Below are 21,434 nucleotides of genomic sequence, written 5' to 3' on the forward strand. Positions count from 1 at the left end.
ATGTCTGGAAGGGGAGACAGGAGAGGATGAACAGAGAAATGCAGAGGCAGGTTTTATTGAAGATGAAGAAGGAAGAGAAAAGGACCAACAAATGACAAGAAATAGAGTTGACCAGATTTAAATAATGGAATTTAAACATTGCTGAGGGGGGCGTGCTGCTGAACCCTCCTAGAAGTTCTGACTCTTGACCTCAGTATTTCTTTGTCCCCTGTGTGCTGCCCTCTTTGCTCTAAGGAAGCTCTCCAAAAACAGTTATAAAACACCAGGGTCTGTTTTGACAAATTATCTGTATTAAATGTCCCAAGGAATTTTTTTTTTACACTTTTCAATCGGAAAATGTTCAGTCAAAGATAATTAATGTCCATTAAAATGGCAAAGAGGAGTTCATTTTGTCCGCCCATGAGTAACCAAAGTCTCTTTAATTTGCAAGCAGTAGGTGATGTTATAAACTCACCTTTTGTCAAAATACTTTTGTTTTTTCCTGCTGGGACTTCCTTCTGTTGTACTTACCTTAGTGTTGTAATTTCTGGCCAATCTTCCTTTCTGTCTCAAGAACTTGGCCCAAAACCAGTATTTTTGCACTTTCCCTGAAAGGAAATTTCTGCTGTTAAACCTCTTCCTTCAATCTGATGCTGGGTAGAGAAAACTGATTGTAAATAGCTTTTAAAGGAGTTGCTAGGACAGATTCTCTTTAGTCTTCACATAACATATAGTCATGGACAACAGAAGGTGCATCTTCTGTTATGCTCATTTACATGTTTGATGCATCTTTAGGTGCAGTAATATAAAGTGTCCCAAATATTATATGACTTTATTGGTTCTTTGCATCTTTTGTCAGTCAGAGTTTAAGATATTGCTGAAATGAATGTTCAAAATGTATATATAAACACAGACTGTTTCTCTTAGTATTGACTTTGGGGTAAATTAGGGGTAAATTAGGTTGTAATGATGGAGGATTGTTAGCTGAATGTTCCCCTCCTTTCAATAACCGTGTTAAACTGTTTCTTTAAAGATTTGAAAAGACTGATAAATATATTAAAAGGGTTCAAGTTGAAACATTAACTGGGTGCACATAGTTCTGTGCCATTGCTGATAATTTCTATATACCGAACAGAGCAGTCATTAAAGATTCAGTGCTTCTCTGGTTCTAGATTAATGCATTTCCGTGCCGCTTGTATCTGACTCCAGGATTCAGCATATTTTAGCTGTTCCACTCAATATTTGGGTTATATTGGCAATTTCAATGGTTTCAAAACAGAATAATCTTGGTCTACGTTTGACCTTTGCTTAGTAGGTTATGTTTTCGTTAGTTTTTTCTTGGTTTGTTTGTTACTTAGCGGCATTACTTGAAAGGTTCTGAATGGATTTTAATTTATTTTATTTTAGCAGCTACCCCCTAAACCTGAGGGCTGCAGCAGCGACTATTGACAGCTTTGGCATTGGTCTCAAAAATCTGGAAGTTTGCTGAGTACAAAAACGCAAGAATAGGGAGCGTTTTTGGTTTGTTAGGAGAATTACCTGAGAAGTTCATCTGGCAAACTTGGATTAAGCAGCTTTAAGCTGGATTGGTCAACCAGTCAGTTCACTATACCATCTTAAATAGTCATTTCACCATACCTAAACATTGACAGGTCATGCTAACAACAACAGTTATCTGTTTTAAAGTTGCTACTGCTTAAAGTAGATCCAAATGAGTTCTAGGGCGGGTGTGGCACAAATATGTCAGAAGTTATTTGGAAGTAAAGTATTGCCTCTTGACTCTACTTATAAAACATCTTTTTTAGAAGAATTCTGATATGCTATGAAAAGTGCTTAGTATAACGGTAATAACTGAACTGGTTTTATAGTGATGCTATATGCTTGGCCCCCCCTGTTATCTTAAAGTCTTGTTACAAAGTTAACTGTATTGTTTTTGTGTGATCTAATATGGCAAACTAATGGAAAAGTCTGAACTGGTTAAACAAGTTATTGGCAAATCGAAAATGTTTAATATTTCTCAGACTTTTTTTGCACCAGTACTAAACAGTATAAAAATAAATAAACTATGGTTCCTTCTAATTAAATGCCATAGAATGTAATTTATGCTAAAAGAAACTGTTTCTATAATATCTTTAGGCTACTAATTTAATGTGAATAATTACTTTTTTTTAAAACACATCCTTTTTCCTTTGGTGATTTAGAAATAAGTGTTTCACCCTAACAGCAACCGTTTGATCACAGAGTGAAGGTTTGAAGTGCTGGATGTGAGATTGGGCTCTCAGAGCAAACTAGAACCCAGCAGCAGCACTTCAGACCCAGATCAATCTTCCTACAGGTGTTGTTTTGTCGATTTGCTGTTCTTATAATCCCACGGGAACGTTTTCTTCTTTATATATTCATGCTGTTTACACCACCATTTGACCTCAATCATTCTTGTTTAAATCATTTTTTTTCACTTCAATACAAACAAAAGAAACAGCTCTTAGGGTGCCTGCTTTTTATACCCCTCACCTTCTTTCTTTTCAGCCATTAGGGTGCGAGTTGGCTTTGTAGCCCACGTAGCTGCTGGGCTGTTGGAATATCTTGTTTATGCAACTTTAAAAATTGCAGCTCCTTCTACAAACGCTAGTGATAAACATGGTGTTTTCTCTCCAGCTGTTATCCACCTCCAGGTCTACTACCAACACAATGCACTGCTGGGTGAAAAAACAAACATTATCAGAGGTTTAGTTGTCCTACTGAAGGAAGGCATTATTGCCCCTAAACTTTATTATGAACAGAACTGGATCTGCACCAGCATTAAGCCCAATTCACACACTCAGGAGTAAAAAGACAAATGTTTATGTTGATATTAATTGGTATATATTTGAAATTATTCTTCCAATATAAAGAGGTTTGCAGTGCCTTGTGAAAATATTTTCTCTCCTTCAAGATCTTCACATACTCTCAGGTTACATTCCAAAGCTATATGTTATAGTGGAACACATGGTGGGTACGTTTGAGTATGAAAGAAAAATGTGTCTATTTTGTTTTCTTTGGAGATTACCTTTTAACACGTTTCTTCCATATTTCCATCCACTGGTAGCTGTGGGACATCTTAAATGAGACTTCTTTCCTTTAACAAGGCTGTTCTTCATACTAATCTTGCATTTAGGCCTCACTTGTCCTTTCAGCAGATTCTTCCACCTGGGCTGCGGAGCTCTGCAGGACTTTTCAGATCAGCCAGGGGCCTCTTGGCTGCCTTTCATTATGATGCATTCTTCTTCATGTCAGTCAGTTTATCGGACAGTCCACTCTTGTTAGGTATTAGTTGTTGTTTTTTTACCTTTTCCATGTTGAGATGATGGGTCGAATCGAGCTTTTTTGAGTTGCTCAAAGCTTGGGGATATGTTTTAAAACCTAAATGGACTGTAAACTTTTCTAAAGCTATATCCCTGACCTGTATACTGTGTACTTTGTTCTTCTTGTTCCTTCCATGATGTTATATAATGAATGTCAGGGCATATGCTTTATTTATATACTTATTTTTACTTAGAGAACACATGTAGGATCTGATTTACCAACTATTTGACTTCTGACTGCTGTCAGTTGCTGTCAGAGTAACTGGAGCTGAACGCTTATATCACACCTTTGATCATTTTATTCTATCCCGTCTATCCCACTGTATTGGGACATAATACTTGAACCTTTCTGGTTGTTATGCAGCTCAATATGAAAAGGCTCAGGCCGTCTATAAGCCCCCTACACGATGACATTACTGGATACAAGACAAAACTTAAAACATCTACTGCAGTATTTGACGGTAGCCTCTAAAATAGCCCGAAACTACAGCAGCAATTGAAAAAGTGTTTTCTGAGCTTATTACAAAGCAATTCTTCTCGCTGCTCTGCTCTGCCATCTGAGGCTGCCAGTTAAAACACAATACATTTAGCCCAGACCATAGATATAGCAGTGTGGAGAAGGAAAGCTATACATATAATGTATGTGATCTGCTGGGTCACGATGGGTGAATCTCCTCCTAGGTCTAAATCTGCTTAAACGCTTTTTGAGAATAAAATAAGTTACATTTGCTGGTAATCTGTTCATCCATAATGAAAATATGTTTTAGATGTTTGTGATTACTGCCTACCAGCCTATAAAGATTTAATTAATAATCCAGGTTAATAATTTACATAATTTACCAGTAAATGTGGATTTTTAAACCAGCTGTAAACCTGGGATTGAATCAACCACTGGGAAATGTTAACCGTTTCATTCAAATTTAAAATAAGTGATAATCATTACCCAACCCACAAGAGGAGCAAAAAGGCAATCAAACGTTGAACTAAAACAGCTAACAGCCACTAGCTTTGATCGCACATAAAGAGTCTGAAAATTGGGGGGGTGGTACACAGCAGAGGGAGGAGGTAGAAGAGGACAAGGGGAGGTTAAATGACTGTTTTGATCACTCCGAAGCTGTTTAAAAAAAAAAAGAAGAAAAACAGCAATTAGCACTGCGCTACCGCACCATTAAATCAATGACACCATATCCAACAGAACTTTTTTTTGCCTGCCCCCTTCCTACACTGGGGGTCTTGGGATCTTCTGGGTCTGGGGACCTGTTCCCCTTTATGGGACTGGCCCGCAGTCCCATGAGGATAGTGTATGTATGAGGAGTGTAAGAATATGTTTAGTGCATTTCCATTGAGTGCGTGTTTATGTCTGTGAGGGTGGGATTGTGTGAATGTGACTGGATGAATGTGAAGTTGTCTTTGTCTACTTCTCAGGTTGGGCATTTGCCTCCCCCACCCCACCAACTAAACATCTTAGGGTCCAACTAGAGACTGACACAGGAGTGGATTTTCACTCCTGTCCCGTCCCACTCCCACAGAAAAAATGGTGTCCCGTCCCGATCCTGGGCCAGAGTAGAAATCTAAATCCTGTCCTGTCCCACTCCTGGTAAACTTAAACCCACTCCCATCCCGCTCCCATTCAGAATGACTCCCGCTCCTGCACCACTCCCATTCTTGTTGTCTTCAATAAGATTTCTGCCAATACATTGAATCTGAATTTCTCTGAAGGGTCAGTTTAGTTCCTGTTTCTAACTGTAGTAACTGTTGGTCCCTCCATTGTTGTTTTTGAGCGCGGGTGAAAAACTCAGAGCGGAAGCACTGTTGGTTTTTGGGTCATGTAGTTTTTTTGATTCGCATTATAGTGTAGGCTTCAAGAAGAAAAACTACAAAATGGCGGCGCCACTACTGGATTTTTTTTCTTTCTATTTTATTTTATTTTTTGGCATCGATCCTAGTTTTTTTTAGTTACTATTGGTTTGCTCCCGCTCCCGTCTGCTCCCGTTAATGTTTAATCCTGTACCGTCCCAATCACGTGATCGTTACTAATACTGACTCCCATCCCACGGGAATCCCGTGACCTGTGGGATTCCCGTGGGATTCCCGAAAAAATGTCAGTCTCTAGGTCCAAGTATGAGCAGGGGCGTCCCTCCTCCCCCTTCCTATGCTCCCTGCTAGTGACGGGTGCCTGTGTGCGCTGATGGTTGGGTACATCATTGTGTGCTTCCTAATTTCTGGTAACTGCTGGGCTTAGACTGGGCCTCCTCACCCCGTGGCAGGTGGGGCGCCCCTGGGCTCTCATCCGGGCTCATCTTGGTGTGAGCCCATTTCCACTCATCGCTCCAATTCCAAGCTAAAGTACATATTGGCAAAGGCACTAGTTACGTCACACTTCTTGTGGACACGAGAAATGGCGAAAACACTTAAAAAAAAAATCTTTAATTATAAATATCAACTAAATACTTTTCTTTTAGTTAGTAAAAAATTACAACTAGCATAAATGTTTTAAAGTAATTTTTTTTTGAGAAAAAATTACTATTAAGTAACATCAGTAATTTATTTATTTATTTATTTTCTTTAAGTTAATTAATTAGAAAAATAAGTGATTTTCAAGCATTTAGTCAAATGCAGATGCCGGCCTAATCAACATTTTTTATTCCAAACTTTTACAATTCTATATTTTTTATGTATTTTTTTTAAAGCAAACTCTAATTTGTTTAAAAATACTTGCCTAAATTCTATTAAAGATGCTAATCATAAAGTCAATCTCAGAGTGTCTCAGTGCTTAAATTATAAATGTTAAATACTTTTATTTTTATGCTGGCTTCCAAATTGACCAAGATTGAAGACATTTTTTAAAAGCTTTATTGAAAATCCTAGAGTGAAAAAAGCAACAACATTGCAGAACCTACAGTAGCATAGCTGAAAAAGTCCAGATGTGTTCAATCTAATTCAATCAGAAATGGCATCTATGGCATGAAGCCAAATATAGCAATGCAAACAGGATGTAAATAAAAATGACAACATGAAACACATGTCAGTGTCTCACTGAATTAAGATCTGGACTCAGTTCTGTATCAGGGCAGAGTGGTTATTTTCTTTGCTGCCTCAGTAGAACTGGAATGGCTGAATGTTGAATGAGATCGGCTTAGTATTCAAAGATGGGAACTTCATGCTTTGCTTCCATTTATATTCAGCCAAGAGCCCTCTCTATGAAAAGCAGTATAATGTGGCTTCATGCGACTGCTGGGGCTGTTTGATCTGTTCTCCCCATCGCATTTGGTCGGCCATCTCTATTTATTTTTATCATCTTTTTTTTCCATTTTCCCTCACTAATGTACCCCTGAAAGGGCTGCTTCAGAACTCTTTGTTGCACCAAACCAGTTTTAAAGCCAACTGGACTACACAACTTTAAGTATATATATGGCATCGTTTTAAAATCACACTTGGCAAGAGAAAAAATGTTTAATGTAGCAAATCATTTTGCTAATTATTCATCCCCCTTAACTACAGTTTTGTAATGTATAGTGATGTTACACAAATTAACTTGTATGCTTTTTATTATTATATGAGATAGGCAGACGCAAAACTCTGCATAATGATGAATAAGAGCAAATGACGTGCTTTTCAAAAATGTTTAAAAAAAAACTAAGAATGTTGGGAGGGCGTTTATGTTCATATAAAAAAAAGGATTGTGTTACAATGTTCAGGAGGAAATGTAAACAAGATGAGTAAAGACGATTCAGCCACAGGACATTGTGCAAACATATTTCATAGATACTGTTGTTGCTGCTCTTTTTCCTGGCATAAAATACCAAATGCTTTGCTCTGCTTTGATAACCCTGGGAGCTCTGATATGATTAATGTAGAGACCAGGAAGTAAACATAGGTTACACACCGCACTGAATTAGTTCTAGACTTTACCTCTGGATTTAAAAAGAGAAAAAATCGACTAAGAAGTTGTTGATGAAGAGAACCGATTGTTCGTAGAGAATGTTACTTCCATTGCGGGTAAAAAATAAGAATGATTTTGGTTCATTTTGTGGTAAATTTCTTACTTATCACTCTCTTAATACAGCAATTGATCTAATGTGTGAAGGTGCTAATTCAGTTTATTTATAATGTGCCAATTCACATTAAATATCATCTCAAGCCATTTTACAATTCAATCAAACCATTCAGACATTTTTTTCAAAGGTTTTCTGCCTAAGAAAACCCGGCTGAATGCATCAAGTCTATGACTTTGCAAAATTCGCCCCTTCTGGGTGAGCATGTGGTGACTGTAGACATATGCTTACGTTGTGCTATTGACTCTGCAGCAATCCTTCACAGGAACTATTCATGCAATCAGCGATAGTGGAAAAAAACTCCTCTTAACAGGAAAAAAAAACATGTAAATGTGCATTAAATGTAATCTTTAAATGTGCTTTCTACTTATTTATTTACAATATATAGAATTCATTTTATAATACAGTGAGGTCTTTAAGTGAATATAGCCGTCTTTAGTGATTTTTTTTTTGAAAATCCAGATGTTATGATTGTTGAGTTTTCGGTTGGAGGTATTTAATTATTTTATATTTATTGTGGTTTCGCTCATTGTCCAGCAAAAAAAAAAAAAAGAAAGATTCCTGTCAACTTACTGATGCCCTGCAGAGGCTAATGTGCAGAGGCTGGGAAAAAAGCTCTCATTGATTTCTAATCATGCATGTCTTTTCAGAGCTTCTGTCTTTTGCAAAATGCTTTAACCTTCATCAGACTTAATTAATAGAATCTGCAAACATCATGTCTTCAACAGCCAATTCTTAAAGAATGTTTTTCTGACCTCAGTGTTGTCCAGCAGAGAACCAACTCTAACACGTTTCACTGGGCCAATTGAAGAAAAATATCCCACAGTGTAATACTACGTTCACATTGCATGCGATTGAAGCAGCCGGTTTACATTCAAAGTCTATGGTTGATGCGCATCAAAAGGTTCTGCAGCGCGTCTAGAGCAGCAGGAGCAGCGCATCTTGATGCATCTGAGAAACTGAAGCAGCACCTCATGAGCCCCTGATGCACATGGCACGCTTCGCAAGTAGCAGATGCTGAAGTTGGAGAAATTAAACTTTAGCTTCATGTGCCACATCAACCAATCAGAGCAGCTGATCTGGGAGCTGGCAGGGGGACAGACACAGCACTGCTGATGCAGAGAACTATTATCACTCCTCTGAAACAGTTTATCACTGCCTAAATTAACTTAAAATGTTGAAACCTGCCAGCAAAATATGCTTGCTTTTATTATCTAGGTGCCTGCTTTGTACCGCATACCTGAGAGCTCTAACATCTACTTCCAGCCATGAAAACAGCAGCAGAAAACCCCCAGCTGCTGCTGGGGATTCCCAGTGAAAGCGCACCGCCGGTATTTCGTGGTCTGACTGAGAGATCAAGTTATGAGTTGGACCTTCTCGCTTAAAAATGTATTAAAACAAATTTTTGCCCACTAATAACAGCAAGTATAGCAAAGCTGCTCTCAGGAGCAGCAGCAGCATCAGCTACATCTGGACACACTTTACTGGATGCGCTTCAGGAACATCAAGGATGCTCTTGATGCACATCTGACCGTGCGTTTCAAGAGCTGTGTTCAAGCTTAAAAAAATGAGGCAGCATGCACTCTTTTGCTGCTCAAAGTGCATTCGGTGTAAATGCGGCTTAATACTGCAAACAACATATTTGCCAGTTGGGATGTTATGTTCAGAAAGCAGTGCTGTTTTAATCCTCCAGCAAACAGCATTCCACATATTGTTCTAAAGGTCACTTTGCGATCATCTAATCTGAGCCTCCTCCTCAGGTTTGCTATTTCTTGCTTGCACCAAACTGTAACATGTTTGTTCTGACCTGTTGGAACTCTTTCATAAAGGCTAGATTTGGGAAGTACAAGGTTATTAGTTTTTCATCTGAGCTGTGGACCTTTCACTGCCCCACTATAGTTAAAGTGGGCCTCTTGGCTGCTTCTCTTAGTAATTTGAGTTAAGGGTCCAAACCTCAGTTCAAGTGATCACACTTGCCTTGGGAGGTTTGCAGTAATGCAATATTTTTATCAAATTTTAGAGGAAGGCTTGAACACTGGGACTGTTACGTGTCCATTTTCCTGTACCGTTGGAAAAACGAAAAGCACAGTTTTATACTTTGCTACTGCTTTCCAAGCTGTCCAGTGTGCTCCTTGCATATACCCAAACATAGATGTCATAAAAAAAGATGATAAACATAAACTGTATTATTTTACTTGTCTTTGTCGAATAGATAACCACATTCTGATAAAACACACTGACATATATGGCTGTTATGTAAAAAAAAAACTTTTTTATTAAGCAAAAAGTCTTTTAATGGAAAGGTGGTTTAACAGCACAGGAAATGATGGATCCTTCTCCATAGGTTTTTCATAAATTGGTAAAAGTTGAGTTGAGTTTGACTTCCAAATGACTGAGCCTTTATTTTTAATTTTACTTCAGAACCTAGCGGGTGGTCGGTTGCTGCCTCCTCACAAGTCTGCAGATCAAAACTGAGTTAAATCATTTAAGGGCTTTGCTAGCCAAGGTTCTGGCTTTTTTTCTGTTTTGTTTGATCGTATTTCAATCCAGTATGTTTAAAGTTAATTGCAGGTTAATTGCATCAAGTATTCAGGGGTAATTTGGGAGAATCATAAAAATCTTTCATCAGACACCTTCAGCCTTCTATTCTTGCTTAATTGCATGGTGGAGTGGGGTTGATGGAGTTGCAGAGCTCCAGGGTTTAATGGGGAAGAAATATTGTGAGCAGCTCACCCAGAACTTGCTCTTTAATTTTTTTTTGCAAACATATGTGCTCTTAGAATTTCAGGGTTACATCCTTCTGTGCCATTGATGTAGTTCATTTATTATCTTCTCAATGGTGTAACCAAGTTTAGAGTAGTCTGGCTAGAGACCTGCACTGTCAGGACCCAGAGCTGCACTGTAAGGACCTTGGCTGCAGAGCTGCACTGTGAGGTCTCCTGTTAGAACCGGAAGTTTATTCAAAGACTTTCAAAGTAAAAGTGAAGTTGATTCGAAGCCATTCTAGCGTAAAGGAGTGTTGTTATGCTGGAAAATTATGTACACGCACAATGTTATTCCCCATCAAACCTCAGCTTAGCAACAATAAATGGTATAAAAAGGGTTAAACCTGGGATGATGCCAAGAATGAGGCTCTCGTTGAAATTTGGGTGGAGAATGCTATCCAGGCACATAAGTTCCTGAATGTTATGGGCGCCGCCATTTTTGTTTGCGCAGTTGCCACCTTGAGAGCTGTAGTATCCAGGACCGCCGATAGGATGTGAGGAACCATGCTAGCGTGATGGTTGTAAGAACCAAGTGCGGCGCGGTTAACGGATCCAAACTCGATTTGAACTCGGCACGGATCTGTTTCAGAGGGGAAGTGTAGATGGGGCAACTGTCACAATATTTCACTTTGTCATACCATTCCTCACCATACCATTTCATGCCATGCCATAACATGCCATACCAGCTTTATTTTTGAGGGATACACATAATGTTGAACTCAAACACACTTTGAAAAACGTAATGATACAAAAGCATTGACAACAATTTAACTCAATAAAACACAATAAAACCAATTACCACAAACAAGGTCAAACTAAACCTCGCTATTGTTAAAACCCAAAGAATTGAAATAGGTTTTAAGATGAGTTTTAAATGTAGGTAGTGACGGAGTCCCCCCCCCAATGTGCAGAGGAAGGTTATTTAATAATTAAGGAAAAGTAATAAATAAAGGCCTTCACTCTCTTAGTTTGCTCTCAGACCTTGGAACCTGCAGAAGCTGCTGTTCAGCCAGCATCAGAGAAGGAAAGAAGGGATGAAGAAGCTCAGAGATGTACGGCGGGGAAAGGTCCCCTAAATGAAAGCAAATATTTATTTCCTGAAATGTACAGACAGCCACTGCTTGAGTCCAAAACAGTGGCGATATGTTCTATTTGAGGAGTCCCAATTAAAAGATGTGCAGCAGCGTTTAAACAACCTGTGGAGAGAATCGTGTTTGACTTATCTCAACATAGAGTTCCTTACAGTGATCTAAGGAGCAATGGATCTCTGTTTCAAGGGGTTGCTTGGACAGTAAAGTTTGGCTTTTGCCAATGAAAGCCAGATTTTTTCCCCTGCTCTGCCATGGCCCCAAATCAGCAGTGATTGACTCACAGGGACGCCTTCGTCCAGACATTATCCAATCTGTTTTGTTTGACTTCAAATTAATGAAGTTCAGGGCTAGCTGAGCGTTGCTATCTTCCAAGCAGGCCAATAATGCTTGTTAAACCGTTTGCAGACACTTCGTGATAGAGAAATGCAGGATGATTCTGGGTCCAAGATGCTGACCAAGGATCAGCCTGATGGGATCTAAATCAGGGGTCTTTTTTCCCCTGATCTAAATAATCTTAATACAAATTACCATCAGTTTTCTGAATGTCTACTAAATAATTCTAAACACAACATTGTTTTTAAAAATGCTTACTGTAATATATTTATGCAGTGTTTAAAATTAAAGAGCAACATTTTCATGTTGTTTTGAGATTAAAAACATTCTCTTCAATGATTCATTCAAGCTCTATAGAATGGTAAGTCCAGAAAAGCACATAGATGGCAAACAATTGACAAAAAAGGTTATTTTTATCAAAAAGATGTAAGTTAAACTAATATTATCATTCTTTGTGAAATGTTATGCATACATATATTGCAGAGGTTCAGATAAACTGATAAAGCTTGCCTTTAAATGTAGCTTTCAAAGAGTCGCATGCAGGTCAGAAGCTGCACGTTTCAGACCCCTGGAATCCTTGTAACCTTCAGACCAGAAATAATTCCCTTTTCCTTAGATGCAGTTTGCTTAAAGCTGCTTCTAAGTCTGATGAAATGCCCTAGAGACCCTGGAAATGTTTCTTCAAAAAAGATAAAAACATTCCCTTGCATCTTATTGACCTACCCAGCGTGGAATGAGATTTTCTTTTTTGCTCGAACTTTTTCATTCCACTCCATGGATCACATGGATTTAGGTGTACTCTTAAAAGTAGCAGCGGTGTGATTTCTACATCCTTTCTTCTGCTCTATAGGCTTCTAAGAGGTAATCACTGAAAGACGTACAGAAAGCATGCGCTATAATATATCGTGTAATTATGTAAACTACTTCTAAACGACCATCACCATTTATTCAAATGGCACCGGAAAAAGAGTACTACTACTATTACTGTCAAGGGCTGTACTTCATGTAATGATGGTTGAAATTTAAAAAGGACTTAATCATCTAAGACATATAGTAATGGCAAATGGAGATTGAGGACCAAAGAAAGCCTGAATAAGACGTTTTAGGTGAGAAAAATCTGGATTCTTTTAGAAGTTGAAGATTCAGTATGAATTAAATAGGCAAATGATGAAGTAATGAAAGCCAAAAAATATATAAAAGGAAACCTTAAACAGACATTTTCAAGTTATTAAAGTAAAACACTTAAAGTATGAGTCTAACTAAGCTGGTGTCCTCTCACCTTAACTATAGATTTATTTTAATTTGGTCACTACTTCATAAAGCAAAACTACAGCTAAAAGGATGAAAATGAAAAATTAATTCTGCTCGGCCCTTTTAGAATAGGGTCATATTTGCTATAAAGTGTTTATTGAAGCTCATCTAATAAACCAGCTCCTCTGTATTAAACACTAATTGACTTCTTTCATGTGTCTCTATTCCATTCTATCAATTCAACTACTGTTTTACTCATAAGGCCAGAATTAGATAAGCATCTATCCACTGTTTGCAAAAAAAAGCCATTATAACTGAGAAGTGAACATCTATGGAGTAAAAGCTGTGAATTCAGTAGCTTTTTGAGATTCAGAGGATAGATAAAGACGTTTCTTAGCAGAGGAATCTAAACACTACATTGCTGCATGTACTATAAAGACCTAAGAGAGCCAATGAGCTTACATTTAGGGCTTGATCATCAAAGATTCACAATGAGAAGCTCTAAATGCATTTTGAGCAAGAAATAAAAGTTCCGACCACCTTCTTTGAATGAGGAAAATGTGTGAGCTACTGGCAGTTTAGTAAAGCAAGATGGCTGAGAAGGAAAGATCCAATCCAATTTTATTTATTTAGCACTTATAAAACAATCACAGCTGACCAAACTGCTGCATACAAAAACAAATAAAATATAACAGATAAAAGAAATAACAGCTAAAACATAGGTAAAAGTAACATTCACAAAATCAAAGCAATAAAATTTGTTAAAAGGATAAAAGGATAAAATAAAGCCCACCTTTTTGCTAGATGTCAAAAGCCAAAGAGATTTAAAAACAGTCAGAGAAGAGGCCAGTCTGATGTGCTTCCGTTTAGTTTAGGGTCATTTAAGAGCAGCTGAACTGAGCGAGCGAGTTGGATGTATTTAAATCCATTAAGTTAGAGGTCAAAATAATAATCATGACATATAAATATAATAATGGGCTGCTCAGTGAAGCAGTGGGTAACACTGCTGCCTTGCAGCAAAAAGTTTCCGGGTTTGATTCCCGGACCCGGGTCTTCTTGCATAGAGTTTGCATGTTCTCCCTGAGCATTTTGGGTTCTCTCCGGGTACTCCGGCTTCCTCCCACTGTCCAAAAAACAGGACTGTTAGGTTAATTGGCTTTTCTAAATTCTCCTTAGGTGTGAATTGTTGTTGGTTGTAGTTCTTCTTAGGTGTGAGGCATGCATGAATTGTTGTTTGTGCTGTTTGTCTCTGTGTTACCCTGTGATAGACTGGCAACCTGTCCAGGGTGTACCATGCCTCTTGCCCATAGACGCCCATAGCTGGAGATAGGCATGAGCACCCCTCACGACCCCAGCTGGGATAAAGCATGATAGAAAATTTATCAATATAATAATAAAAAAATAATGATGAAGATTTCTCATCATATCACTCCCATCCTGCAACAACTCCACTGGCTCCCCATCAAACAAAGAATCATCTTCAAACTCCTTCTAGCTACATTCAAGGCCCTCCACAGCTTGGCTCCATCTTACATCTCAGATCTCCTTCACATTAACACCCCCACCCGCTCCCTACGATCCTCCCACACCTTCCAGCTCTCCGTTCCCTCAGCCCGTCTTGTCACAATGGGGAACCGGGCATGTAGTCGCTCTGCTCCCCACCTCTGGAACTCCCTCCCTCCGGATCTCCGTATTCTGGACTCCTTCCCTCTTTTCAAATCCAGACTCAAAACTTTCCTGTTCAGACAGTCTTATCCCATCTAGTTCATATGCATCACTCCAATATTGTTTTCTTCCTTTGGCTTTATTTTACTTCCTGCTGTTTTGTTTTCTGTGGCATCTTTATGCTTGTACTTTTTAGCTTCCTGTTTTTAATGTTTTATCTGCCTGTACAGTGTCCTTGGGTGTTTTGAAAAGGCGCTTTCAAATAAAATGTATTATTATTATTATTAAGATCCTCACAACAATGAACATTATTTATGATGCTTTACAATCGTGAAGAAGCAAATGATGAAGCCAATGAAGCTTTACATGCAACTACTTTAAAGTCTTATGAAAAAGGATGTTTATAAATTCTATTAATATAAATTGTTAGCCCTTGGGGTAAATTAGCCCAAATAAAATGTCTTATTTTTGGTTATATGTTCCTTTGCTACAGCAGCAACTCTCGACCAATCTTGCACTTAACATTCTATGTAAAGCTCGCAGTTAATTTCTGAAATGGACACCTATCGCTCCGATGGAGCCTCCTGCCTAGCTTGGTGTTTACTGATTACAGCATTGATTATGCTGCACCCACATGATTGCTCTCTTTTGTAAGACCACAGCACCCCATGGTGTTTGGAAGAGTGGTGTTAATGGTGGAAGCATTGATTCTGCCTTCCGTCTTCAAGCTTTTTTTTTTTTTTAAATAACATCTGTATGTATCCCATTAAGGCATATCTTAGGAAATATCCCGCTGATGATTGAGTTGACATTTTCCAAACAGAGAAAGAATGCTTCAGAAATACGTTTGGCATATTTATGAACCACTGTGAATGTCTCTCTACACCGTTTCTTTTGATACATTTAATTGATTAAGACTTGTTTATTCAAAAAGAAAATGCTAATCATTAGTTGCTGCTCATTTAAAGTACTATACAAAAAGGGGAGACAAAGTAAAGTCGGTGGGTAGACACTCTGCCATTTTGGGGTCTAAATACAAAATAAAAAGTAGAAAAGCCACTGCGGTGTTAAATATTTGCTTACTGATTGGTATAGATCCACACTGATTTAGGCAGTACGACATAAATTTAGTCTTCCCACTCATTTTCTTTCTCTAGTTCCACTTCAAATGTGCATCTTTTTTTTTTGAAGCAGCAGCTCAGACATAACAAGGTGTTCCTGATTTATTGAAGCAGTCAAAAAGTGTGTTTCAATTGGATTGAACCTCATTTTGTCTGTTTCCACAATGCGGTCCGGCCTTTTCTCTCTCCAGCAGAGCAATGTACTTATGTTTTATCAAAACCCCCCGTTTCAAATGAACACAGAGGGACATCATTAGCATTAGCTCCGAAAAGAGAAAATAGAATGAAAGGCGACAAACAGGGATAGAAATACCTTGAGTCCAGTGCCTGTAGAGGTCTTCACATCCCCTGGGGAAATTCTTACTTTTTCTACTAAACCCAGCTGGGAGTGATTGTTGCCTTTTATTTTCTGAATATTAGGTTCCACCAGCTTAAGAGGTAATTTCTAATGGTTTGTTTTATTTTCTTCACATTCTCTAAAACATAATAGTTCACCGTTTTACTGTCATGCTTTGTGTTACAAAAAAATAATCCCTTTTATTGTCTCACAGTGAGGCATCCAGGTGTCATTGGCAAATCATACAGACAAATGGAAGCATATAGTTTCAGACATCACTACATAAAAAGCTTCTACACTGAAAATTAGGTAGTTATCAATATGAAAATATAGGCCAATATTGATATTTACTGATATTTCTGTTATAGTTGATAATCAGTATTTAACAATAATATATATTTGCTTCCTTTTTGCACACCATTAAGAAGCAACAATAGTCTTGAGATTCCCTCTGTCCGTCAGATAAACACCTGCAATCTTTTGCTGCGTCACAATTGGTTTCACATGACTGATCCTCTTCTCACCCCCTTAAAAAAAAAAAAAAAAAAAAGGGCTTCATTGAAATATACATGGTTGCTAATATCTGCCCAGATTCACGGATCAGACGGATACAAATGTGCTTAATCAGAACATTTTCTGATACCTATATAGATGATGTACAGTACACCCTTATGAAATTCAAAATTACATATACAGTTTTATATATATATATATATATATATATATATATATATATATATATATATATATAAAACTCGTCCTCACCCACCGCGGTTCCTAGAAATAAATCTGAGCAGAATTTGCAATACAGTGAATGCAACACAAAATACTTTTTTTAAAATCAATATATAGAATATTACAACAAATTATGTGTGCTTCAAAGTCTGGCAACTGAAAACCAAAAATTGGAGGAGCAGTGATGGATATTAGGTCTAATACCTACTGGGCAGAATGATCTGTGATTAAACTGTTCTTTGCTTCTTGGATGCAGCATTTTTTCACTCATGGAGCTCTCCAGTTCAGAAACAGGTTCTATTCTTTTGTGGGTCTTATGTCACATACCACCTGCTCTATGTTTAGGGGGCGTCTAAACTTTAAACAGAGTGCAAATGATAGTTTTACATTTTTGCCAACTTTCACTGCCTTTTTAATCGATTGCATTTAATCTGATCATGTCTCATAAAAGTAAAGTTTTCCCCTTTAAAGCAAAAATACAGGTTCTAAGAGTAAGATTTCTCTGTCTAAAATCTCACGCTCATGACTGTAGATAATTTAGCTGCTATGTTCATGCCGGTAACCAATTCATCAGACATAATCTTGGATTTTTTCTCTCAGACTCGTGCAACTTTGCATTCCTCCATTACACATTGCATTTGTCATAGATATGCTGTTGAATACTAATGCTAATTTTAGGCAGAGAAACTCAGACGGTGCTTATTACATCCCGCACCTGGAAAATGTCAGCATATCCAAATATAATAGACGCAGCTATATTCTCATTTCAACTCTAGAACAGGCTTTAATACAACACTTGTAGCAATACATTTATATTAAAACACTATAGCCAGTAGTTATTAATAATGCATTGGTAGAATGTTATATTTTTTAAGAGCAGGCACCCCCATTATTTGGCCAGTTGTAAAAACTAAAGGAGAAAAGTTGGACGTAAATGGAGATTTTAAGTTTTTCTTAAGAGACTGTTTAATGAAATTTCATACTTTGAAAAGGGCCTGTAGTTTGTTAGCTGCAAAGGATGTTAAACAAGGCTTGTAAATAAGAATAATTGAAATTCAAGAAGGGTATATTTTTGAAACAAATGAATCTATCTATTCCCAAAAAATGAGTCTCCAACATTAAAAAGCCATACAAACAGACACATGCTACCCCCTCCATTAAAATGCAGCCCTTCATGCCTTAACTGGAACAGAAGGGCATAATAAACTGCAAATTGGAGAGCAGATTTGCAGACGCACAAAAACAAGTATTGCAAAGACTGAATTTAAAGATAAAATAATCCGTTTGTGATTTTAGACTGAGTAATCTGAGTGCTATGAGGTCAAGTTCTGAAAACAACTGAAGTCTAAAACATGCTTTCAGACAAACACTAAAGCTTCAGTCTAAATAACGATGTCTTACGGGATGTGATGCATCAGCAGGTTTTGGACTAGACCAGTTGCTATGTAGGTTTGTCCTATTGTTGTTTTATGGAATAAAAGATGCAAAGTTTGGAACGGACTTGAATTAGTTTGTTGTTAATAGAGGCACATTTTTATTTTTATTTTTTTACAATCATCCAATTTTATAATGAAAATCGATGGACTTGTTCAACTTAACAGGCATTGCTTAGTGACTTGCTGGGTGTTAATTAAAGAAAAAATTAAAACAATTCCAATTCTATTGAACTGATTTTTTCTGATCTCAAAATGAAGTTAGAACATTATTTTCCTGTTGCCTGAATGGCATGACTGTATATTTATGCAACATATTTAAACTCGTATTATAGTAAGTTTGAAAAGGTAATGAATAACGCAATGGAAGTTAATGGGTGCTGTAAGAACAATGGAAAATATATTTTTTTAAACAATCGGTATATGAATCAATTTTTAGGATAAATTTTTTTTTAACCAGCAACAAGTATGATTAGGGCTTCTTTTCTCACTGCTTTATAACACATAAATATATCAGACATTTGAATAATGTCTTTAGTTTATCCACTTATTACTTAGAAATATGACGGTTCAAGCACCGGCTCCACCTCTCAGTGTCGTTGTGTCCTTGGGCAATACATTTCACCTGCATTGCCTACTGATGATGGTCAGAGGGCCTGATGGTGCTGGTGTAAGGCAGCCTCGCCCCTGTCAGTGAGACCCAGGGCAGATATGGCTACCATGTAGTTTACCACCATCAGTGTGTGAGTGTGTGCCTGAAAGGTTGAATGACTGAATGTAGTGTAAAGCAATTTGGTCAAGTCTCCTGACTCGAAAAAGCACTAAAATTCAGGATATTAGCTTCCTCTTTCAAATTAGAGGTCAGAAAAAGATGATAAATGAGCGAGATGGAAAAAATAAAAGTTCCCGATAACAAAATATTCACCATGACAAAGGAAGGATGAGGCTTTGACACTTAAAGAAAATGAATTATAACCCATTACACAAACTTTGCTTTTCAAAAATAAATTTCAGTATTGAAATAGTAAGTAGGAAATTTTAATTAGTGGCTTAAATAAATAGGCCTCTGTATCCTTTCATTTTATACTGAGAAGAAATAGGAAGTCATGGATTACAAAATAAAAACTTATTGAAAGTTTAATTAACTTAAAGACATTTTAGTCACATAACAGAGTCTAATACAATTAACTGGTAATGACATAAAAGAACTTGTCATTAGTAGATCCTTATCATCCCTGGGGATAAAACTGCAAGAAAGCATTGAGTTTATTTCCTACATGGTTCTCTATAGGAAAACACAATTATAAACATTAATTGAATTCCTATTATTTCTTTCTTTAGAATTCAGTTCTCCGCTAAATAGACTAAATCCAGATATTTCTGGAATATTGTATTTATTCAGCAAACTTCCTTATAGTGACTTTAGATAATCACAGCTAGACCAAAGATTCAAACCATTTTAAAAACCAAGGCCCTTAGGAATAAAAACAAAAAACAACACATAATCCTTATTCTTAGCACAAAGACAAACCTTTATTTACATGCACCATACAAAACAACAGAATTAGTCCTTCCTTTAGTTTCTACCATCATTAAAACATCATGGCTTTTCCAATGTGAAAAAATGGAAACTGGCCGGCAGCCCTGGAAAGTGAACCAGTCTCATCGTCTCATTGTAAGAATCTGATTGGTGCCCACTCTTGGCAGCTTGACACAAATCTGATTGGAGTAAAACCAGTTTTCAGTTCCCAGAATTCTACTAAACCATGTCCAATCAAGTTAGGCATTGTTATAGCAAATGATTGCCCGAAGCTAGCTTGTTAAATTGGGTTTAAGCGCTATATTGGTTGCAGTCTAACAATATGCTGAAATTGCTTTTCATTTGCAGGATTGGCTGCTAATGTCTTCTATGTTCCCTGCTGTTAAATTGTGTAAGAAAGCTCCTGTTAGAGGAGCAGAGCAATCTCAAATACATAGATTATAAAGTTCACTACAGCATTTTTGTTCACATATGTTAAAAAGAGAACCTAAAAGTAGAACCTTTATTACTTCTTGGCTTTTAAGTATTACATGCTCTTCATCCTTTGCAGCTGATCAGAAGTTTTGTAAAAAGAAAATGGAGCAAAACATAGTTCAAAAAGAGAAAACAAACAATAAATAAGGATACATTTGTTTTTTGTATTGTTCAAAATGATCTAAATACTTAGATTTTTTTTTTTCCAGATACTGAACATTTTTGTCCATGTCCAATTGGTCTTATACATTTCACATTTAAAGAGTTGCCATATCCTTAGATGAATTATTAATATACACATCTATGTTCAAACCAAACATATCTGGATGGCTCTAAACACATTTTATAACTGTATTACAAGACAGGACCTTGAATGTGGGAATCAGTATATGAAACAGCATTAGCATAGTAGCAATTTTAGATGGTCTGTAACATATAAAATAAATAGGAATATGTTGATTAATTCAGTAATATAATGTTTATAACTTTTTAGAAAAGAGTTCCTTTGTATTACCCCCTGTGTTGTTCAGTGCTGGTGGTCCATGAAGCAGCAAATGATAAAGGCAGAAAAGACATTTTTAGAAATGATACACATTGGATGGGAAGTTTAAAATGTGCTTCTTCATCCAACTCCAGAGTAATAAATGATATTTTTCCCCACATTTGATTTCTCTCCTCTTTTCTTTCACATTTAGGTAATGTTGGCCGCTTCCTACTGGTCATTACTGGCTCCAGCGATTGACATGGCAGAGGATTCTGGGAAGTACGGCTCGTTTGCCTTCGTACCAGTGGCTGTGGGATTCACACTTGGAGCAGCTTTTGTTTACTTTGCTGACCTGGTCTTGCCCCTGCTGGTAAGAACCTAATGTTTGTCTCTAAAATGATAATGAAGGAAGACTTTTGCTGTTGACAGGTACATAAAACACTTTTTCCAACAAGTCGGCTGAAAGTACTCTGCATACATAAATAATCTTATGCTTTGGTCACATATTCTCAGCAGTTGAATTTTTCTGAGACATTCCTGGAAGTAATTAAAGGTAATTTAAAGTTTGCTTTTGGACTAAGTACCTGCAAAACTCTTGTGAATGGCTCACATAATTACATAATTGCTCCAGTGAGATGCTGCTGTACAATAAAAAGAAAACATGAGAAATGTTTGGCATGAACAAGCTAGTAGTTATTTGCTTTTTAGCCATTAAATCAACAAGAACTTCCTAGCTTCTTATTCCTGGAAAATGTATCATTCTGAGATGGGTAAAAGGTAATCTTACCTGGAGACTGAATATTGAAAGGAGGAAATGAAATCAAGAGATT

The 21,434-nt window shown here is 37.2% G+C and overlaps 1 protein-coding gene across 2 annotated transcripts in view; it reads left to right on the forward strand.

Annotated features, from left to right (window-relative positions):
* slc39a11 (solute carrier family 39 member 11) overlaps window positions 1-21,434 on the forward strand; it is a 230,199-nt gene that overhangs the window by 27,549 nt on the left and 181,216 nt on the right. For both annotated transcript variants that reach the window (XM_015383625.1, XM_015383626.1), the window contains exon 4: window positions 20,816-20,974. In XM_015383625.1, coding sequence (XP_015239111.1) covers window positions 20,816-20,974 — 159 coding nt within the window. The remainder of the gene's footprint in view (window positions 1-20,815; window positions 20,975-21,434) is intronic.

This window comes from Cyprinodon variegatus, unplaced genomic scaffold (assembly GCF_000732505.1).
Source record: "Cyprinodon variegatus isolate N-32 unplaced genomic scaffold, C_variegatus-1.0 Scaffold290, whole genome shotgun sequence".
Classification (NCBI taxonomy): domain Eukaryota; kingdom Metazoa; phylum Chordata; class Actinopteri; order Cyprinodontiformes; family Cyprinodontidae; genus Cyprinodon; species Cyprinodon variegatus.